General features: G+C 44.4%; 1 protein-coding gene across 1 annotated transcript in view; it reads right to left on the bottom strand.

The window, feature by feature from the left end:
* The window catches only part of LOC119423384 (histone acetyltransferase p300), a 212,564-nt gene that overhangs the window by 78,238 nt on the left and 110,593 nt on the right, over positions 1–23,733 (bottom strand). The window contains exons 5-9 of the mRNA XM_037690769.1: positions 21,034–21,147; positions 20,496–20,729; positions 16,778–16,883; positions 16,515–16,640; positions 1,401–1,518 (exon numbers count right to left, since the gene is read on the bottom strand). Of these exons, the coding sequence (XP_037546697.1) occupies positions 1,401–1,518; positions 16,515–16,640; positions 16,778–16,883; positions 20,496–20,729; positions 21,034–21,147 (698 nt within the window). The remainder of the gene's footprint in view (positions 1–1,400; positions 1,519–16,514; positions 16,641–16,777; positions 16,884–20,495; positions 20,730–21,033; positions 21,148–23,733) is intronic.

Below are 23,733 nucleotides of genomic sequence, written 5' to 3'. Positions count from 1 at the left end.
TGTTTTTTGTTTTTTTGAATATCCAGAGGACCAGATTGAACTTTTTTGGATTTTTCTACCTGGATTATTGAGCATGCATCAGGATATTATTTTTCTTTTGTTGTTTCTTTTTTTTAACAAACCGACATCCTGATGATTGACAGGCTGCAGCAGTGCCCTAAATTGCTGGTCTTCCAGACACTGTAAATGGAATTTACTTTTATTAATTTCAGGGTTCTCAGCATTTTATAAAAACAAAATTCTCAGAGTTTTCCCTGTTTGGAAAATGTGAAAGTCATTTTCCAGGTTTCCCGACTTCCAGAGTCTCAGGAAACACTGCACTTTGTCTCTGCTACTGATGTTCTCATGTTTTCCCTTCAATGTGTGATCTTCTGACAACAAACAATTACCAAAATGGATCTAGTCTACATTTTTGCTAATGTACATTTTGGCAGCAATTCATAGTCGAAATCCTGATTAGCAAGTCCAGCTGAACAATTCCCTAAATCGTTCATCTTATTTTTTCTTAAACTAATGAAAGAAATGTAATGCCACTGACAGAGGGACAGAGAGGAACGATGGTTTGAGAGAGGAGTAAAGGAGGCCAGCTTTGTGAAAAGAAATCGTCCATCATTAAACAGGAGTGGAGGCCTCCGGGTTCAACTAACTTTCCCCCACTTACAATGCTGTTATTGCTAGTATCACTCAACCTCCTGTGAATAGTAAACAGCCATCAGTGTGCTAATGATCCATTGTTAGGCTGATGGTCCTTCTTGACCATGTGAGCAGCTGATTTTGGTTGTCAGCAGCAAATTGGTTGATCCACTCCGAGAAGGTGCTATTTAAGAGACTGAGCTGAATACAGCACCTCAGCCCGAGGAAGTCTCTCGGATGAGAGACGAAACGTTTCTACATTTTTTTTGCTTTGGAGAGACGAAACGTTTCTACATTTTTTTTGCTTTGATTTGTTTTTGTTTTTTTGTTTTGAATGTCCAGAGGACCAGATTGAACTTTTTTGGATTAATGCCACCGAGTTTTAAATTTAATGCTTTTTAAGACCTTAAAGTTTGAAAAATTGATTTAATGAATGGCTGCTTCAACAAACTTGCACTATTTTTTTTAAAGCCATTTTCAGCTTTTAGCTACTGCCTGCCAGTAGCTAAAAGCTACATGCTTTTAGTTAAAGTGTTGCTGGTTTTAGCTTCTGTTCTACTCGTTTGTTTTTACAATTCACTTAATTATTCTTCAGCAAATGTCTGCAAAATCAATCTATACTCAGCATTTACAATGCTTTTATTTTCATCAGACAATGCACGTGCACACGTCATTTTCTTTTTAACCGACGAGTTGTACTGACATGAAGGCGGGGTACATCCCAGAAACCTCCTCATGCTGTTTTGAACAAGAAGGAAGCAACTCACTCTGCTGCTGGCCGACTCGTACATGTCTCCTTCAACTTTTCGGGCATAGGCCACCAGGTTCTCCATTCGACGGTCCTTGAGAGCAGCAGGATCCGGAGTAGGAAAGATGGCCTGAACACTGCAAGTGGAAACACAAACAAAAAGAAAGCAAAAGAGTTAGAAAAACAATGTGAGACTAGAGAAAAGTTCTTAATCTTATTTCAGCCATCTTGTGTTGCTGTGGTTAAAGCAATCTGCCCCTCCACGTGTAGAATCAGCAATGTAGGCCCCAGTAGTTCAAATAAACGGCAACAAGATTGTTCTATGTCGTATAAGCTTCGCCCTTTAAGGCCTTCGCTTTAGTGGGTTTATCCCGTTATGCGCAGCATAAGCACTGAAAAAAATTTAGTCCACGCCCACCTGCTGTGTGGGCCCCACCCGGTCCGTATAAATTACGTTAAGAGCGGGAAATCGGCTCCCATTTTTTCTTCAGCGAGCTAAAATAGCACTGTCAGAAGAACAAAGAAGGAAAATTGTGTAGATGACCAACCTTTGTTAAGGATGCTTGGCCCGGCAGTCGACCTCCGGTCGTCCGGTGAGTTCTCCTCCCCGAGGAGAAGATGACGAGCAGTCTTATTCCAAGGTAAGCGCCGAGGAATATTTCCCAGTGACAGGTCACTACACGCTGGACAACGCCATCTTGTATTTTTTCTTCTTATCGCCGACCCTCGGAGCGAATCGGATGGTTCCTCCGGGACAGGCGTGCTCAGCTGCAGCCCCCGCTGCTCATTCCCTCCTGGGGAGCGTAGTGTCGGTGGTGGGGGGGGGCCTGAGTGAATGCTCACCCCATCCCACCTCGTTTTCGCATCGGCGATCACACCGCTCCCGGCCGACGGCGCCCTCAGGGGTTGCCCGGCGTAACCCAGGAGGAGGCTGACATGAAAGGACCCTTTTTTACGTCCTACGCCTTTCCCGCCAGTTCGGATGATCCGGCGGGAAGGTTGTTTACTGGGCTCCATTCCGGCTCACCGTCTTGACCCATATGGCCTCGTGCTCCCAACAGGACGTCCTACGGGCGAGGCCACAGACGGGTTCTTTCCTGGTAGATTGGGGGAGCCGGTCTCCACAGTCCGCACCCATCTCCGGAGCAGGGGTTCACTGAGCGGAAAGTCCCTCCATGCCCCCTGGAGCCGAGCCTGATGGAGGCTTCATTGGAGTAAGATGTTCGAGATGGACCAGCGTCCCGTGCCTCCGGTTAGCATAACCGAGACGGTGACACCGCTCTCCAACTGAGCTCACCAGCATGTGTTCCACACGGCCGCAGCGAACAACACGTTATGCTGTTGGCGTACACGTTCAGAGGCGGGAAGAGACGGTGGCCCTTTGTCCTTCGGCTCACTCCGCTCTCGCAGCGGCTGCTGCTAACAACGCTGCCGCCCCCTGCAGTACGCTCAGTCTACAGGTCAGCTGACGTCATCCTCAACCGGTGCGCCTCTTTTGCTGTCTGCCGCCCCGCATCGCAGCCGGAGAACGGGGTCCCAGAAGCTCTCCTGGCCCGTCACTCCACCTTCCTCTCAGGAGAAATGCAGGAGTCCATTGGTGATCCTCTTTTCATCAGCTAGAGATCATTTCAAGATGCTCCACAGCTGTTCCACGGCTGCTCAACGCCTCCCCAGCTCTGCTACGCCAGCCCCTCCCGTCAGATGTCCCCGGCAGCCGGAAGTTTATTTTTTTTCCCGGACTTCGCCAACAGGGGGCCCTCCAGGACAACAAACAGAGCTCAACGGAAGGTAATCAGGTGTCCGGTCGCTGGAGGTGTGTTGATGACACTGTAAAATAACATCATTTTATGATGAAGTGTCTCCTAGCCAGGCTGTCAGCATGGTTTATCTGACAAGCGGCTCCATCACACACACTCATCACGAATGAGCCTTTTTAAGGTTGTTTTCATTCACTGTCAGCAGTGCCGATGCGCGCTCCCGCGGCATGAAAGTGCGCATGCAGCTCTCAGCGCCCGCCGTTCACGTCAACGTTCACGTGAGACCACGGTACGAGCTCAGCAACGTATCTCGCTCCCGGCAGAAGCGACACACGTTTTGTCATTGCAGCGGTGTCAACACGCGCTCCCGCAGCGTTAGCAGTTTCACAAGCCTCACAGCGGCTCTGCTCCTTTATCCTTGAAGAAGGTTTTCTGAATTATTACTGCAGCGCATGGAATCATTCTGAAGTTCACGTGACTTGCAGCCAAGAATGAACGGGTTTTTTCTGCAGACCGAGCCAGGGGTAGCCTCGCTTCACCGATGCCGTGCGCTGCTTCCTGACCGCTCCAGTGCCAACGCGCGCTCCCGCGGCGTCAGCAGCCCCACAAGCCTTCACAGCGGCTCAGCTCATACATCCTCGAAGAAGGGGCTTTGTCTGAATTAATATTGCAGCTCGTGGAATCACTCAAAAGCTCACGTGACCCGCAGCAAACGAACGTTTTTCTGCAGACCGGGCCAGTGGTAATCCCGCTCCACCGTTGGCGCACGGTGCCTCCTTACCGCACCAGTGCCAACGCGCGCCCCCGCGGCAATCCTGGCTTAAAGCGTCGCATGAGGACACACACACACACGACCCTCAGGGCGCGTCGGCTCATATGTGCACCCGCTTCCGAGCGTTACACCGAGCAGCTGTACACAAGTGATCATCAGCGCGCTCCAGTTCACATCAGCATGTATGTGAGTTTTTCACAGCATAAATGTGTGCCCGCTTTATAGCTTATAATGGGTGGCAATGAATGCGCGTCTCCAGACGGATGGACGAATCGTTTTCATCCGGGATTCACGCTGCAGTTCAGCTCAAACCCCGGTGTGGAGGAACTCTGTGATGTTTTTTCTGTCATTTATGAACAGATCTCGTCCCCTCTAGTAGAAGATCAGGATATTCTTTTTTGAAATGTAATTTCTAGAATCTCAGATGGAGAGGAAACACAAGGTCTCTCATCACTTCCTGGTCCCAATGAGCCAGAAAGATGAGATTTATTCTAGATTGTCAATTTTCTGAGCTGTGAGAAACAACACTCTATTATGCGCTCGAGCCGCTTTAATTCTGTGTTATCTGGACACCTGCTGCTGTTGAGCAGCTTGTACAGACAGGGGGCAGCAGTGCAACTCACGTGAATCGGTTGAGTGATATCAGCTGTTTTCCGTCAGCAGATCTACGCCACACACATTTAATAAGCTGTGGAGCCGCTGTGGCTCCCCACACAGCAGCCTTTTAAATGTTTTGGAGTGTCGCACGGGGTCTTTGAATGTGACTCAACACTGACCTTGAGTTGCAGAATCATCAGAGTTTGTGATTCTCAGACAGCAAGTGACTGTTGCACACATACTAGCAGGAAATGTATGCATATTTTCAATCCATGTGCCACATTGTGAGACAGATGCTGTGTGGGACACATCCAATCTGTTCTCTATTGGAGTGGGTACATCTCATGTATTCCACCCAGAACTAGGACTCAGACACGGTAGAATCCTGCCAGCATCTGCGGACGTGTAGCAACACGAGAGAACGCTCAATGTCAATTATAATTAGCGTGGAGCCATAGGACGATCCACCGCTGGGTGGACGTGCCTGCTCACAGCCTGTGGTCGTAATGCCTTTCACCTTCTTCTCTCCCTCTGGTATCACGGTTTTCTGAACCGAACTCAGGAGGAGGGACTGACGGCTCCTCTGCCCCAAGTGCGTGAATGCATCATGGTTCCCAGGCTTACGACATCTTTTATCAGGGCGCTCGTGGAACCTGCCGTGGAGGGGGGACGCTTCCTTCCAGGCGGGAGGAACGATCAGGAATTAATCAGATTAGTCCAGCACCTGTGGTTTGGCCGCTGTGCAGATCTTTGAGAGGATGGATCTCTCGCAAGATGTAGTGCGTACGATTCAGGAGTCACGTGCTGCATCCACCACAGCGCTGTTCACATCAAGTGGTCAGTTTTCCAACGCTGCTGTACAGAAAGGCATAGAGGCCACTTCATGTCCACTGGACGACATGCTGTCTTTCTGCAGCAGCCGAAGGACAGAAATCTGGTGTCCAGCACGACTATTGTATGCTGCAACCGTGTTTTTCTTTTGTCTCAAAGTTGTCGTAGACAGAACAACCTTTAATCATCCTCTGACGGAGCATTTTGTCTCAGATTGATATAGCGGCTGTGGGCCTGTTGTGACACAGGTAACGTTCAGTGCGCTTCTCTGAGCCCATGAGACGAACCACCGCTGGGGGGTGGATACGTTTGTCCACAGTCCATGGCCCAAAATGCTTCTGTACGCGTTTTTTCTCCACCTCCTCTGATCTTACGGTCTTTGAACCGAGCTCAGGAGGAGGGATTGACAGCTCTCCTGGTGGCCCCGAGCGCGTGGGTGCACCATGGTTTCCAGTCCTAGAACGCCTGCTGTCGGGGTGCCCGTGGGAACTGCCGTAGAGGTAGGACGCTCCCCTTCCAGGCAGGAGGAGCGTCCAGGAGTTACCCAGAAATAGGCCAGCACCTGTGGTCTGGCCGTTGAACGAATCCACTTACAGAGGATGGGTTGCCCACAGGATGTAATGCGCACAATTCAGGTTTCTCGTGGTGCATCTACCACAGCGATATACACATCAAAGCGGACAGCTTTTCAGTGCTGATGTACAGAGAAGGATGTAGAGACCTCCTCATGTTCTTTAGGTGGCATGCTGTTCTTTCTGCAGCAGCTGATGGACAGAAATCTGCATCCAGCACGTTTAAAACGTACGCTGCAGCCATCTTTTCCTGACATGAAGGTTTCTGAGACAGAACAGGTTTTATCATTCTCTGATGAAACGTTTTCTAAAAGGTGTACAGAGACGCAGGTCTGTTCCACACCCACTTGTTTCCAGTGGGATTTAATACTGGTCCTGCAGGTCATGATCAAAGCTTCATTTGAGCCTTTGGATCAGGTTCCACTTAAATTCTTGTCTTTTTAAACAGCACTGCTGCTGGCTTTAACACCCGCTAAGAGAGTGAGTGTTTTTATCTGCCCTCTCTGTCGCTCCGTCATGTCTCAGAAATTAGGCTGACGGCAGATCAGCTGATTTTAGATCAACCCAGCTTTTATGCTTAATACATCACGAGCTCTTTTAATCAAGAGCGATATCGTTGGAGGGGTCGTCCCCCCCCCCCCTTTTCACACAGATCAGATGAAGTAACGTCTTTTAATCTTCTCTGTCCTGTGCGGGCGTTGACGTGTTACATGGCGTGCACAGCTGCAATGCGTCAACATTTGTTTGTGCATTATAGAGATACATCTGCAGGTCGCCCGTTATCCACCCAGCGCTTGTCACACTGGTTGTGTGAGACTATTTCTGAAGCCTACAGAGCATCAGATTTAGAGCCTCCTGTCAACCTCAGAGCACACTCGACCAGAGGTATCGTTTTCTCGACTGCTTTACATTATGGTATGTCAAGGCAGGATATTTTGCACTGTGGCCGCGTGGTTAACACCCTGCTCATTACTCGCCTTTATTAGGTGATGTGACAGCCTGTTCCATGACACATTCTGCCTTTAGTGTTTACAGAATGAACACTGTTATTTCATGGAACTCCGTTTTATTCACATCTGTCTGCATGCACTACAGTGTGAGATGTTATCAATCACAAGTTGTGACTGTTATTTGATTCTATTGTCATTAATCAGTTCACGACTATTGTTACCAATCAGTTCATCTGATTAATAATCAGCTCTTCTGTTATTATTAATCTGTTCATACGGTTCAGCCGTAAACCGGTTGGTTCATGGCTCTTTTCAGCGTTTTTTCCCTTCCCGTTGATGTTTCCGGGGCGTTCATGCATTCATAATGCATAGTTACACAACATGCGTCTGTGCATGGCACATAATTACGCAATGCGTAATTATGCACATGGGAGCTGAGTGATTAGACTTTTTTGGGCAAGCTTCTGCTTCATACGGTGTTCGAATGGACCCAGTGAGGCGAGGACCACATCGGCTTCGCCCTTTACCCACTAAAGCGAAGGCCTTAAAGGGCGAAGCTTATACGACATAGAACGTTGGTTACGTACTGTAACCCCAGATTCTATGAGTATAAGCGTAGCCCTTTAAGCGTTGGGCCTCACTGGCTCCTAAATGGCTGAAGAAAAAGCTATTTTGGGAGCTGATTTCCCGCTCTTAACGTAATTTATACGGACCGGGTGGGGCCCACACAGCAGGTGGGCATGGACTAAATTTTTTTCAGTGCTTATGCTGCGCATAACGGGATAAACCCACTAAAGCGAAGGCCTTAAAGGGCTACGCTTATACTCATAGAATCTGGGGTTACAGTACGTAACCAACGTTCTTTTAAACAATCAAATTTAGTGTTGTGACACTTGGGCCAACTAGCAGGCCCTTCAAAACATCAGCAATTGCACATCCTTTGATTGGATGGCCAAAGCTGATAAAGGAGTCAGTAGCAACTTATAAAACTAGAGAAATTGCATTTCCTGCGAAAATGCACGTGTGAATGTCTTTTGCTCAATAATTATCTTAAAACAGCTGAATAGTAGCTAAAGAAGAATAAAAAAGCTTAAATTAGCAGAAGGAAGCAGAAAGAGCATCAAGTTTGCCCAATGAGGATGAAAGAAGAAAAAATGGGCACAAAAAGTTGAAAAACGCTGAAATTGGACAAAAACAGCTAAATAGTAGCTAAACCAAGCAGAACTAGAGAATTTGCATTTCCTTCGAAAATGCACGTGTGAATGCCATTTGAGGCCCTCCCAGCAAAGCACCGCTCCGGCCATGCCGTGAACGCAGGAGCTTCAGCCCCTCCACCCAGTGGCCATCGCGAACGCTGTCATGCCAATCCCGCACACGTTCACAACGATGCACATTTCCTGAATGTTTGACATTGCCTTCCGTCCACTTCAGTACTAGTCCAGCTCCAGGTCTTACAAGTATAAGTGGAATCCGACTTTCCAGACAGGAGTTATTGTGACTTCCTGTTTTCTTGCGAACATTTGACGAGCACTTCATATATGCTTTTCCATATGTCGTGTGGTAATCAACAGTTACAGTTTCAGTTGTATAAATTACACAGGGCCAAGCTGGAAGAGTCACCCAACAATTGACAGTTCATTCTCTGAGTGGGTAGGCCTTAAGTAATGTCATGAATCAACAATACCAATGTGTCTGTAGGTGCTCACTGATGAAGCACAAAAAATTCCGTTCAGATTGGATGATGTATCACTGAGATATAACTACTGGAATAATGTAGGGGGCACTCGAGTCAAATGTTAAACAAAAACAAAAATGTGTGTAGAATGTGTCTACAAGCGCCCAAAAAATCTGGCACATATCAGATGATATGTAACTGAGATATAACTGTTGGAATAATCTAGGGGGCGCACTTGAGTCAAAAGTTAAACAACAATACAAATGCGTCTAGAAGTGCTCACAAATCAAGCACAAAAAATCTGGTGCAGATTGGATGATGTATGTCCAAGATATAAATGTAAGAATAATGTAGGGGGGGGGGGGATAAACTAAGGTTAATGTGGAGGGTATTTTGAAAACTGCCAGGTGGCGCTAGGGGGCGCTGTTGAGGCTATTGGGCACTTATCATGAATTCCTGTTCAAGGGGTGGATAATGAACGATCATACTGATTTTGGTGCACCTCGAATCAAATCTGTGGAATTTAGAGCCAAACGTATTGCGACGGCGTTACGTTTTACTTCGCCACGCCATGCCACGCCGCCCACATGCTCCACCCAAAACTGTCAGTGTTGGAAAGCAAGTTACATCAACATGTCTTCGGTTACTGGACACACTGTCATGCTGATTAGATCACATGGGTCAGATTGGGATGTTAAATGTAAAACTTTACACTTCCTGTTGTCAGGGGGCGTGGCTTAAGTCATGTCATGATTTGACCATTCAGTCTTGCATTGGACGGGATGTGGATCAATCACTGAAGGTTTTATGTCTCAGACAGTTTTTATTAGCCTTTCGTTTTTCATGGCGAGAGGTCAAACTTTCAAGTCTGGCCCCACCCCTTCAGCATGCTCCATCTTGGAGAATTGGACAAGTCTACCAAGTGTCATGCTTCTACAACAAACTAAAGTTATTGCGTAGGATATTTTGTCATGCCAGTCCCCCACACGTTCACCACGATGCGCATTTTCTGAATGTTTGACATGGCCTTCTGTGCATTTCAGTACTAATACAGCAACAGGTCTTACAAGTATACGTGAAATCTGACTTTCCAGATGGGAGTTATTGTGACTTCCTGTTTTGTTGCAAACGTTTGACGAGCACTTCATATATGATTTTCCACATGTCGTGTCGTAATCAACAGTTACAGTTTCGTTTTTATAAATTACACAGGGTCAAGCTGGAAGAGTCACTCAATAACTGACAGTTTATTCTCTGAGTGGGTGGGCCTTAAGTAATGTCATGAATCAACAATACCAAAGTGTCTGTAGGTGTTCACTGATCAAGCACAAAAAATTCCGTTCAGATCGGATGATGTATCACTGAGATGTAACAAGTGGAATATTGTAGGGGGTGCACTCGAGTCAAATGTTAAACGAAAACAAAAAAGTCTCTAGAATGTGTCTACAAGTGCTCACACATCATGCACAAAAAAATCTGGTGCATATCAGATGATATGTCACTGAGATATAACTGTTTGAATAATCTAGGGGGCGCACTTGAATCAAAAGTTAAACAACAATACAAATGGGTCTATAATTGCTCACTGATCAAGCACAAAAAATCTGGTGCAGATCGTATGATGTATGACCGAGATATAAATATAAGTATAACGTAGGGGGCGCTATAGAGGCTATTGGCCACTTATCATGGAATCCTGTTCAAGGGGTGGATAGTGATCGATCATACTGATTTTGGTGCACATCGGCTCAAATCTGTGGAATTTAGAGCCAAACGTATTGCGACAGCGTTACGTTTTACTTCGCCACGTCACTCACATGCTCCACCCAGAACTGTCAGTGTTGGAAAGCAAGTTACACCAACATGTTCGGTCACTGGACACACTATCATGCTGATTAGATCACAGGGGTCAGCTTGGGGCGTTCAACGTAAAACTTTACACTTCCTGTTGTCAGGGGCATGGCTTAAGTGATGTCATTATTTGACCATTCAGTCTTGCATTGGACGGACTGTGGATCAATCACTGAAGGTTTCATGTCTCAGACAGTTTTCGTGTAGGAGTTATTAGCTTTTCGTTTTTCATGGCGAGATGTCAAACTTTGAAGTCTGGCCCCGCCCCTTCAGCATGCTACGAAATGCACCGTTTAGATAAGTTTTCGTCCCCCATGCCTCTTGACCAAAATGATTAAGTTTGAAAAGGATTGAGCGAAAAATGTGCAGGCTACAAACCGCCAAATAGGTGTGAAAATTTGGACAGGATTCCAAAATGGCCACCTTTTCTGTTTATTGTACAACGTTGGTGCCAGAGGGTTTTTTGTGCATCTTGTGGAACTGGGAAAGTGTACCAAATTTCGTGTTTCTACGATAAACTAAGGTTAATGAAGGGTATTTTGAAAACTGGCAGGTGGCGCTAGTGGGCGCTGTGGAGCCTATCAGAGTCAGAGTCAGAGTTTCTTTATTGTCATTCGCACCACATGTGGTACATGTGGTGGAGCGAAATTTTGTACACGGGGTTCTAGTTACATCCAACAATAAAATGTATAAGAAAAAGAGTAATAACATCTAAGATATGAACTAAGAAAAACATCAACTAAATATACACTAAGCACTCATAACATAAAACATTGAACATCAGCACAAACATGAACATGAGTCTGTGAGCAGATGTGCACGCATGAACACATAAACATTGAAACAGATCAGCAGCAACATGAAACAGATCAGCAGCAACATGATATGGTTTTTCACAGTGATTATTCTAGTTAGAGATTCTTGAGTCTAACAGCCTCAGGGTAGAAGCTGTTCCTCAGTCTAGTGGTTCTACACTTAATGCTCCTTAACCTCCTTCCTGAGGGGAGTGGGGCAAAAAGTGTGTGTGCTGGGTGAGTGGGGTCCTTCATGATGCAGGTGGCCCTCTTCCTGCATCTGGAGGTGTAGATGTCTGTGATGGTGGGGAGGGTGATTCCAACAGATTTCTGTGCAGCCTTCACCACTCTCTGCAAAGCTTTTCTTTCTGCAGCTGTGCAGCCTCCATGCCACACATTGATGCTCGAGCACAGGATGCTCTCCACTGCACACCTGTAGAAGGAGGTGAGGACTGAGCTTCCCAGACCAGCTCGCCTCAGCCGTCTGAGGAAGTAGAGTCTCTGATGAGCTTTCTTGATCAGGCTGGTGGTGTTGTTGCTCCAGCTGAGGTTGTCATTCATGTGTACACCCAAGTACTTGTATCTGGAGACCACTTCCACCGCAGATCCTCTTATGTTCAGGGGGGTGTGGATGTTTTTGTTCTTTCTGAAGTCCACACTCATCTCCTTTGTCTTCTTCACATTGATGTGAAGGTTATTCTCTTTGCACCAGCTCTCCAGGTGTTCTATCTCTTGCCTGTAGCTGGACTCATCATTGTTTGTGATGCATCCCACCAACGCTGTATCATCTGCAAACTTTACAATGTGACAGCCTGGATGGGTAGCTGCACAATCATACGTGAGCAGAGTATACAGGAGGGGGCTCAACACACATCCCTGAGGAGAGCCAGTGCTGAGGGTTATGGTGGAGGAGGAGAGGTTGTGGATCTTCACTAACTGTGGTCTGTTTGTTAAAAAGTCTAGTACCCAGTTGCAAATGGAGGGGCTTAGTCCTAGTGTGGATAGTATGTCCATCAGGGTTTGGGGGATCATGGTGTTGAAGGCGGATGTGAAGTCCACAAAGAGCATACGGACGTAAGAGTTTTTCTGCTCCAGGTTGTTGAGCGCAGTGTGGACCACAGAGGAGATTGCATCCTCTGTTGATCGGTTCTCACGGTATGCATACTGATGAGGGTCCTCGTTGATGTTGATGGTTGTTTTGATGCGAGTCATGACCAGTTTTTCAAAGCATTTAGCGACTATCGGGGTGAGGGCCACTGGCCGATAGTCATTCAGACCAGTCACTGTAGAGCTTTTTGGGACTGGGATGATGGTGGCAGTCTTCAGGCAGGTGGGAACTGTCTCCAGGGTAAGTGAGGTGTTAAAGATGTCTGCCAGCACCTCACAGAGCTGATCAGCACATTCCTTCAACACTTTTCCGGGGATGTTGTCTGGGCCAGTTGCCTTGTGCGGATTAATCCTCCTGAAGGTACTCCTTACTTCTGCTGAGGTCACGCTGAGATGCTCTTCATCCGGTGGTGAGGCGAGTCTGGTGCTGGGTGGTCTGTTCAGGTCTTCAAAGCGTGCATAGAACTTGTTGAGGGCATCAGGCAGAGATGGGTCTTTGGGGCATTGTTCACTCCTTCCTTTATAATCTGTTATGCACTTAATGCCCCTCTACATGCTCCGAGGGTCTTGTGAGATGAATTGACCCTCGATCCTCTTTGCATATGTGCCCTTGGCCCTCTTAATACCAGCAACCAGCTCTTTTCTTGTCCTACTCAGCTCCTCTGAGTTTCCAGACCTGAAGGCAGGGTTTCTGGCTTCCTATTGGCCACTTATCATGGATGCCTGTTCAATGGGTGGATAATGATCTTTCATACTGATTTTGAGGCACCTTGGCTGAAATCTGTGGATTTTAGAGCCAAACGTATTGCGACTGCGTTAAGATTTACTTCGCCACGCCACGCCACCCACATGCTCCACCCAAAACTGTCAGTGTTAGAAAGCAAGTGACACCAACATGTCTTCGGTCACTGGACACACTCTCATGCTGATTAGATCACAGGGGTCAGCTTGGGATGTTAAATGTAAAACTTTGCACTTTCTGTTGTTAGGGGGCATGGCTTAAGTGATGTCATGATTTGACCATTCAGTCTTGCAGGGGACCTGATGTGGATCAATCACTGAAGGTTTGATGTATCAGACAGTTTTCATTTATGAACTATTAGCATTTCAGTTTTCATGGCGAGAGGTCAAACTTTCAGGTCTGGCCCCGCCCCTTCAGCATGCTCCATCTTGGAGATTTGGACAAGTGTACCAAATGTCATGCTTCTAGGCCAAAGTAAGGTTAATGCGTAGGGTATTTTGAAAACAGGCAGATGGCGGTGTTGGTCTGTTTATAGAGAGCTCCATTCATTTTCTATGACAGCCAAAATGGCAGAAAAGGCTAAATATCTCCAAAAGCTAAAGTTGAATCAATAAAAAAAGTCATAGCCATATTGTCCTGAAAAAACTGAACGGTTTGATATATGATATGTTCATATAGCACTAAACCTGTGGGAGTAGATAGCTTCCAAAAAACGTACGGAATAATGATTAAACAGAAAAGCAATAGTGTGAATGCCATGCAATAGTGTGAATGCTTTCATGGCATTCACACAACAAGCAGAAAGAAGCTTCAATTACCAGTAGGATGTAGGAGGAACATGTTTTTACTGAATTAGGCTGACAAAAGTTTAAATGATTGCAAAAAAATGTTGAATTAGCTGATAAAGATGAAATTAGCATGAAAACAGCTAAATGCTAACTGAAATAGCAAAAATGGCTGAAACATCCAAAAATAAGCTGAAAGGAGCAGAACAAGCATAAATTAGCATAAATAAGTTTGAAGAAGCACAAAAATGTTTATTTTAGCAGAATGAAGCTGAAAGGACCACAAAACAGCTGAAATTAGCTGAACTAGCTGAAATTTGTTTAATATTTTGTGCAAGGAAGCTGAAAGAACCTTAACCAGGTCTAAATGTGAAAGTAGTAGTACCTGGTTATAAATGAATCAAAAGTTATGAAGGATGTAAAATGAGCTCCATTCATTTTCAATGAGAGCAAATATGCCAGAAAAGGCTAAATATCTCAAAAAGCTAAAGTTGCACCAATACCAAAAGTCATAGCAGACATGTCCTGAAACAGCTGAATATTTTGATGTATGATTTGTTGAAATAGCACAAAAACTGTGGGAGTAGTTAGCTGCCGAAAAACGTACGGAAAAAAGTGAATCACAATAGTGTAAATGCCTACAGGTCCTTCTCAAAAAATTAGCATATTGTGATAAAGGTCATTATTTTCCATAATGTAATGATAAAAATGAAACTTTCATATATTTCACATTCATTGCACACCAACTGAAATATTTCAGGTCTTTAATTGTTTTAATACTGATGATTATGGCATACAGCTCATGAAAACCCAAAATGCCTGTCCCAAAAAATTAGCATATTTCATCCCACCAATGAAAGACAAGTGTTTTTAATACAAAAAACAACCTTCAAATAATCATCTTCAGTTATGCACTCAATACTTGGTCGGGAATCCTTTTGCATGACTGCTTCATGCAAAAGGATTGCTTCATGCAATCAGCCTGTGGCACTGCTGAGGTGTTATGGAGGCCAAGGATGCTTCGATAGCGGCCTTAAGCTCATCCAGAGTGTTGGGTCTTGCGTCTCTCAACTTTCTCTTCACAATATCCCACAGGTTCTCTATGGGGTTCAGGTCAGGAGAGTTGGCAGGCCAATTGAGCACAGTAATACCATGGTCAGTAAACCATTTACCAGTGGTTTTGGCACTGTGAGCAGGTGCCAGGTCGTGCTAAAAAATGAAATCTTCATCTCCATAAAGCTTTTCAGCAGGTGGAAGCATGAAGTGCTCCAAAATCTCCTGATAGCTAGCTGCATTGACCCTGCCCTTGATAAAACACAGTGGACCAACACCAGCAGATGACATGGCACCCCAGACCATCACTGACTGTGGGTGCTTCACACTGGACTTCTGGCATTTTGGCATTTCCTTCTCCCCAGTCTTCCTCCAGACTCTGGCACCTTGATTTCCGAATGACATGCAAAATTTGCTTTCATCCGAAAAAAGTACTTTGGACCACTGAGCAACAGTCCAGTGCTGCTTCTCTGTAGCCCAGGTCAGGCGCTTCTGCCGCCGTTTCTGGTTCAAAAGTGGCTTGACCTGGGGAATGCGGCACCTGTAGCCCATTTCCTGCACACGCCTGTGCACGGTGGCTCTGGATGTTTCTACTCCAGACTCAGTCCACTGCTTCCGCAGGTCCCCCAAGGTCTGGAATCGGCCCTTCTCCACAATCCTCCTCAGGGTCCGGTCACCTCTTCTCGTTGTGCAGCGTTTTCTGCCACAGTTTTCCCTTCCCACAGACTTCCCACTGAGATGCCTTGATACAGCACTCTGGGAACAGCCTATTCGTTCAGCAATTTCTTTCTGTGTCTTACCCTCTTGCTTGAGGGTGTCAATGATGGCCTTCTGGACAGCAGTCAGGTCGGCAGTCTTACCCATGATTGCGGTTTTGAGTAATGAACAAGGCTGGGAGTTTTTAAAAGCCTCAGGAATCTTTTGCAGGTGTTTAGAGTTACGTCGTTGATTCAGGTGGTTAGGTTAATAGCTTGTTTAGAGAACCTTTTCATGATGTGCTAATTTTTTGGGACAGGAATTTTGGGTTTTCATGAGCTGTATGCCATAATCATCAGTATTAAAACAATTAAAGACCTGAAATATTTCAGTTGGTGTGCAATGAATCTGAAATATATGAAAGTTTCCTTTTTATCATTACATTATGGAAAATAATGACCTTTATCACAATATGCTAATTTTTTGAGAAGGACCTGTATAAAGGTATGCCTATAAAGGCATTCACACAATTAGTATAATGCAAATTTTAAAAGCCTCATTTTTTGAGAAAAAACTGAAAAATTTGAGGGAAGGATGGCCAATTATGAAATTACCAAGCTTGTTCCAACTCAGGAGGTTTCAATTCAACAACTACAGTATGAGCTGTACACATGGCTCACAACCTCCAAGAAGTGGTTACTGGGTATGTCTGCCATTTGCAACTGATCAACATGGTGTTTGCAGTCATACTGGGTTTGAAAACTTGAGTTGTTTAACAAAGGCAGCAATGAGAAAACCAAACCACAGCTGGGTTCCTTCAATCAAACGTTATTTTGAAAACCTTTTTGGGAAACCCAAGATGATTTACAGCTGCAGGTGTTTTTGATAAACAAGTTCATAAAAATAAAAGGTAAAAACAACACATTTGGGAAGTGTTTTGTTGGTACATACAGCTTGTGCACCAAGTGATTTCGAAGATCTTGTGTAATGTCCTCGTGCCAGAGTTTCTTCTTGCCTGTGGCAGAGGGAGGGGCTGCTATGGGCATGGACCCAACCCCACCAGCATCATTCATGAGACTGTGAGAGGAAACCAACAATCACATATATTTTAAAAACGTACATTTTCAAAGTTGATTGTAGAAGTGAAAAAAATCCTGAAATAAAGGAGCTTCTTGTGAAAAAAATTTTTTTGTGGCATTTGTGCCGTTTCCTACCTTTGGTTGTTCACATTAAGATGCATCATGGTGTCCTGCAGCAAACTGGCTTGTTGGTTTTGATGGGCAGCACCCACACCTCCATTGACTCCCATAGGATTCACACCTAGACATAGTCAAACAGAATGTTAATTTATACCTGTCCTGTCTCCCAGTTAATAGAAACACAAAGAAACAGGGATGCACCAAGACCAGTATCGGTCCGATACAGTGAACAAGTACTCAAGTGTTCCAGTACAACAGTACCAGTACCATTTTTCAGCAGTGTGATGTTCACCTCTCAGTAAAGCAGTCAGCTGGTAGAGGAGCAACAATGTCAGATGTGTGGAGGTAACTTTTCTCTTATTTTGTTTAGAGTTTAATGTTCTGATTAAACATTCCCACTGTGAATAAAATATTTTTTATGTATGCTTCACACACATTCTAAATGAGTGTTATAATTAGCTGGATTGTATCCTGCAATGGTTTTAGCGATGAAACAAGGCTGTTTACATGAGAGCAACCTCTGGAAACAGTATTTCTTCAAAGTTTATTGGGATGACTAAACAAAAAAAGAGAAGGTTAACATAAAAACGCTGTAGTTTCCATGCCAGGCAGGGTTGTCAGATAGCTTTAAAAGTATTGGATTTTTACTAGGGGTGCACCACTTGCAGTTTTCTGGCCGTTCATCGATTTCTAAAAAGTCTGACCTGCCGATTCTGATTTTGGACGATACCAATTTTGTTTTATAAGCGACACTGTCAGGTGTTATAAGGCCACAATGCACCTTAACTTTCCAATCTTATTTTGTTGACAAACACATCCTTGAACAATATCATAGAAACAACTTGTTTTAACTGGCCATGAGGTTGTGCTCTGAAATATAAATTAAGTTTACATAAATGTTGTTAAAAATGAAAAAATAAAAATAAATAAATAAAATAAAATAAAAATCAGTAAAATTGGTTTCTCATGCAAGTATCGGACGATTTACGATTTCCCAAATTTAAGAAAATCGGGGCACACCCCAAATTTTTACCCAACTTGTCAGATGTGCTGAGTGAGGTTGTTATAAGATGAGGTGTGTGTTGTGTTTGGTGAACTTGTACAGAAAAGGAGGAGGGAGAAAATTTTTTTTTATGTCATCCGGGAGCACTTTAACCGCATCCCAGCTGAGGCGGGGAGACACAGAGTCCAAGTGGGCCGTGTTCCGCACCTCAATTGTTGAGGTGGCTGCCTTTAGTTGTGGCCGCAAGGTTGTTGATGCTTCTCGTGGTGGCCCTGCTCAAACTCGGTGGTGGACACTCCGGGTTAGGAAGGCTGTCAAGCTGAAGAAGGAGTTTGTCCGGGCCTTGTTGGCCAGTGGGACTCTAGAGGCAACTGAGGAGTACCGGAGGGCCAAGCGCTTCACAGCCTTGGCTGTTGCTGGGGCAAAAACTCAGATATGGGAAGAGTTTGGTGAGGCTTTGGATAAAAACTCTCGGTCGGCTCCTAGACGATTCTGGCAAACCATCAGGAGGCTGAGGAGGGGAAAGCAGCACTTTACTAACTCTGTGTTCAGTGTAGGTAGGGTGCTGCTGACCTCAACCAGTGATGTCATCGGGAGGTGGAAGGAATACTTCTCAGACATTCTCAATCACACCAGTACGTCTTCCATGGAGGAAACGGAGTCCAGAGATTTCGGGCTTGGTCTGTCCATAACCGTAGCTGAGGTAGTTAAAAAGCTCCATGCCGGCAGGGCTTGGGGCGTGGATGAGATTCACCATGATTTCCTTAAGGATCTGGATGTTGTGGGGCTGTCTTGGTTGACACACCTTTGCAACATTGCACGGACATCAGGGGCAGTGACCCTGAATAAGCAGACATAAGTCTCCTTAGCCTCTCTGGTAACGTCTATTCAGGGGTACTGGAGAAGCAAGTCCAATCGTTGGTTGAACCTCAGACACAGGAGGAACAATGTAGGTTCTGTCCTGGCCGTGGAACACTGGATCAGCTCTTTACCCTCACTAGGGTCCTTGAGGGGTCATTTGAGTTGTCCATCCAGTCTACATGTGTTTTGTGGACTTGGAGAAGGCATTCAACTGTGTTCCTCGGGATACACTGTGGGGGGGCTCCATGAGTATGGGATTGGGGGCCCATTGTTATGGGCTGTTCGGTCCCTATACAAGCGGTGCGAGAGTTTGGTTTGCGTTGCCGGCAAGATGGACCCCTTCAGGGTGGGAGTTGGACTTTGCCAGGGCTGCCCATTGTCACAGACTCTATTCATAACTTTATGGACAGAATTTCTCGGTGCAGCCAGCTGACGGAGGGATTCCGGTTCAGTGGCCTCAGGATTCCATCTCTGCTCTTTACAGATGATGTGGTCCTGTTGACGTCATCGTGCCGTGATCTTCAGCTCTCATTGGAGCGTTTTGCAGCTTAGTGTGAAGCAGCTGGGATGAGAATCAGCACCTACAAATCTGAGGCCACGGTCCTCAGTCAGAAAAGGGTGGATTGCTCTCTTCAGGTCAAGGGTGAGGTTCAGCCTTAAGTGGAGGAGTTCAAGTATCTCGGGGTTTTGTTCACAATTTTTAAGTCCTGTTTCCAGAACTAGACAGAACATTAAAGACTCCAAAAGGAAAAGTTAACTGTTTTTTTTATTTGCTTATTTTAGGGTAACATTGTCACAAGAACCAGTTTACTGAAAGTTTGTCTTATATTCCTAAAGAATAGCGCAGAGGCATATTTTTATTAAGCATGCTGACTGTGCTACAAAAAGAAAAAGTCAGAAAAAATCTTTCAGATTATCAGTTGTGAAGAAAATTTATTTTCTAGTTCTCTATGTGGCCCTTCGATTGGTTTAAATATCTTGGACTTCTGAAAAACAAATGTTGACCAGCCCTGGTTAAAATTACTGTTTTTAAAGACCCAGTGAGTCTTAGTATGAGAGTATTTCAAGCTAACTGACAAAAGGTTGGTTCATTCTGCAATTTTTATTATTGTTTAAGACCAGCAGCAGAGTTGTGATGCACTGAGGTTCGAGACAAGCGATGAAAAACAAAACACTGAGTTTAAGCTGCTGAAGGAACTCTTGTGAAGTTAGACAGTTGTCCATCTACTACATTTTCTACTGAATAAATGTTTGAGGAAACATTTAGACCAGAATCTGGACTCATGTTTTATTGAACAACACTGCTCCTGACCGGTGATGTCGGGTTGTGTTCTACAATCAAGATCTGATTCCCCTGCAGATTCCTTCCGTTTTTCCCCTGCAGGTCCTGGTTTACTTATTTATTTTTATATACAATAAATGCCTAAATTGACTTTTAAAAACAAAACAAAAATTAAATAGTTAATTATCAATATTGGGAGGAAAAGCAGTAGAAAAATTAATCAAACTAAAAACAGCCATTAGTGATATTACTAGAGCCTTTGTGACATTTTGACACCATGGCTTTAAAACCAAGTCACGCTTAACAAACATTGAGACAAATGGAAAGGAGTTGTAGAAAATAATTGATAAACCAATGAGTTAATCTTTTACAGTGCACATGCATTTTGCACATTAAACAGAGTAAGCACAGAGAGAAAAGGGCCAGCAATGTTTTTGAAAGTCCAAGTGAAAATAGAAGGTTGGGAAATGAGCATAGTCTCATACTTGATTAATTGATGGATTATCTGATACAGCCCTCAATTTTTGAAGTCTCTGATAACTGCAACTCTAGAAGCAAGTAAATAAACACATTATAGTATTACCTACCTATTGGGTTCAGAGGCCTCATGCCAGCCTGCCCCCCCTGGTTGGGAATGTTGGGCTGGGCAGTCTGGGTCTGAATCTGGTTCCCCTGGTAGGTGAGCCCCAGGGCAGCATAGGCTCTTTCTATTGAGCTGGGGTCAATCTGGCTTGGGGGGTTGAGGTTGGGAGCACTTGACTGGCTGCCAGGTACTGCTGCAAGTGAACTTCCAAGTCCTGCAGTGGCCCCACCAAGCAAAGCTGTTACATCAAGAAACAGATGATTAGTCAATTATCATATGTGTTTGATGCAATCTCAAAATAATGACTTGTTCTGTATATGTGTCACAAAAACATAAGAAGTCACTAAAATGTAGTGGATGTTTGTTCCAGTTCCACTGTCAAAGTGGACAATTTTGGTTTTCCAATAACCAGCTGTAACATCTGTAAGTTTAAGAGTTTTGAGTTTTTAAGCAGTCAGTCAACTATAAACACATAGATCTGTTTAAGACAATAAAAAACTAAATGTTTAGCGATATTGTTTTGGTCGGATACAGACACTCACACTGCGGGTTCCTCTTGTCCCCTGCATTCTTTAGTGGGAGGCAAACTGGACAGTCGTGCCTCGTGCAGTTCTTCCAGTGGGAGATGATCTGCCTTGACGACGCACAGTGAGCCACTATCGAAAGGAAATACAGACATGGTTTTAAAATTGTTAAAAAAAAAAAAAAAAACTATGTACGGGGATGAAAAAAAAATAATGGAATAAAAGACTCCAATCTGTGAATTCAAAAAGATATTCAATTCAATTCAAAAATAATTTATTAATCGCAGAGGGAAATTATATGTTGTGGTAACTCATCATCCTGGTTTCATTAATGAGTTGTTATAGATGCTGATGGCTGTGGGCAGGAAGGATCTCTTGTCTGTCCTACAACGGATTTGAAGAAGCCTCTGACTGAAGACACTTTGTTGTTGTATGACAGTCTGATTAAGAGGGTGCTGAGGGTTGTCTATAATGTTCATCATTTTATGAATAAGCCTTCTTTGAACAATCATCTCCAAAGGTTCTAGAGGAGTCCCCAGAACTGAGCCAGCCTTCTTTATGAACTTGTTGATCTTTTTTGAGTCACTCGCTCTGGTGCTGCTACCCCAGCAGATGATGGCAGAAGAGATAGCGCTCTCTACAACAGACTTATAGAAGATATGCAGCATCTTGCTGCAAACGTTGAAGGACTTCAGCTTCCTCAAGAAGTACAGTATGCTCTGTTCCTTCTTGTAGACGGCTTCACTGTTGCATTTCTAGTCCAGTCTGTTGTCCAGGTGAACCCCAAGGTATTTATACTTCTCCACTTCTTCTCCCATGATGGAAATGTGGTTGGACCTGTTCCTGATTCTCCTGAAATCTACGATCATCTCCTTTGTTTTGTTCACATTCAAGATGAGATGATAGTTTCCACACCATGCCACAAAGCGGTCCACCAGTTCCCTGTACTCAGCTTCTTGTCCATCTCTGAAACACCCGACTACTGCAGTCATCAGAATATTTCTGCAGATGACAGGAGTCTGTTTTATACTGGAAATCTGAGGTGTACAGAGTGAAAAGGAATTGTGAGAGTACAGTCCCCTGTGGTGCTCCTGAGCTACTGACCATGTGGTTAGACACACAACCCTTCAGTCTGACAAACTGTGGTCTGTTTGTCAGGTAGTCTTTGATCCAGGCAATTGTTGAGGCCTCCACCTGAGTCTTCTGGAGTTTCTGACAAAGCAAATCAGGCTGGATTGTGTTAAATGCACAGGAGAAATCAAAGAATATGACTCACAGTGCTCTCTGCCTTTTCTAGATGACAGTGAGTTTGCTGAAGCAGGTGTATGATGGCATCTTCAACTCCAAGTCCACACCGGTAAGCAAACTGCAGTGGGTCCTGATATGTGCTTGTTTGTTTAGTCAGGTGGGCCAACAAAATTGAAAAAATAAAATTAAAAAAAGTAAAAGAAAAGAAAAGTAACACAAAAACAGATAGATTCTAAGGCAAATGTAGAAAACTAAAAACAGGAACATGTCTGCATTGGTCCCTGCCAGGAGTCCAACAGATTCTTAAAGCCACTTAGAGAGGTCAAGGTCGAGAGCTTCAGATCTTTTTGTAAAATATTCCAGGAAACAGGAGTGGAGTAGGAGAAGGCCTTTTTGCCTGGTTCAGGTCGCACTGAGGGAACAATGCAGGTAATAATGTCCTGAGAGCGCACGCTGTAGCTGCACTCACGCAGAGACATGTAGGAGGAGATGTATGAAGGCAGCAGACCAAGAAGTGATTCAGGGGCCGTTTACATGGAACGTATTTTGAGAGCATCCGCAGCTTTCTCTCTGCGGTTCTGCTGATCATTTACACGACACCAGTGGCCCCCGTCATTGAATCCAGAGGTTTCTGAACCCACCTTCCAGAGTGGAGGTTTTTAGCTGACCCCCCGCTGATAATGTAAACATCTCCCGCTGAGGCTTTGTGTTAAACCATATGCACGCATGCACGCGCGGACAGACGCTATATTTCTATCAACATGGCGGCGGATACACTGCTTTCAGAACTACGATTTTTGGAATATATTTTAATCTTGTAGTTAATATACATCAGATTCCAGGTGCTGTGACCGACATCTGTGTTGGAAGAGACACAATCTGATCCAGTTCTAATATCACTGTTTATAGAAAGTGGCACGTGCACACGCCGCACTGCACTATAACATCTAAATGTGCTAAATAATAACAGTTTAATAATAATAAACAGTATTTATGTTAGTGTGCAAGATATAATGAATCTCCGAGCTAAATGAAGCTATCTGGACATGATGTAATTCAAATTTAACATGATGCTAAACATATTGCGTGAACACTAAAGTTGAAAATGAAGACATTTTAATTTTTATTTATTTATTCAACACCACAAACTGTATGTCACACAAACACTGATAATTAAACTGAACACACTATTAAAACACATTAACTGAACTTGAATGGATTGAATAAAACAACTGAGGGGTATTTTAAACAATTTGTTCAACATCTCTCTTCGACGTCCTCCTGCAGTTAATCTGGGCCAAGCCTCGTTCTTAACCGGTCCGCCTGGTGGGAGGACAGCTTCTTCTTTCAGGAAAAAATAAAAAATCAGTTGGTTGTTTTGTAACCGAAGTAAACACAAACTAACATTATTAAGAACATTGATTGATATGAAAATATGTTTCATAAGGTGTGAAGTTGCCTTTATGCCGA

The sequence above is a fragment of the Nematolebias whitei genome, chromosome 17, assembly GCF_014905685.2.
Source record: "Nematolebias whitei isolate Nwh7 chromosome 17, NemWhi1, whole genome shotgun sequence".
Taxonomy (NCBI): Eukaryota; Metazoa; Chordata; class Actinopteri; order Cyprinodontiformes; family Rivulidae; genus Nematolebias; species Nematolebias whitei.
The sequence above is the reverse complement of the archived record's forward strand: the minus strand, read 5'-3'. Positions and strand labels throughout refer to the sequence as shown.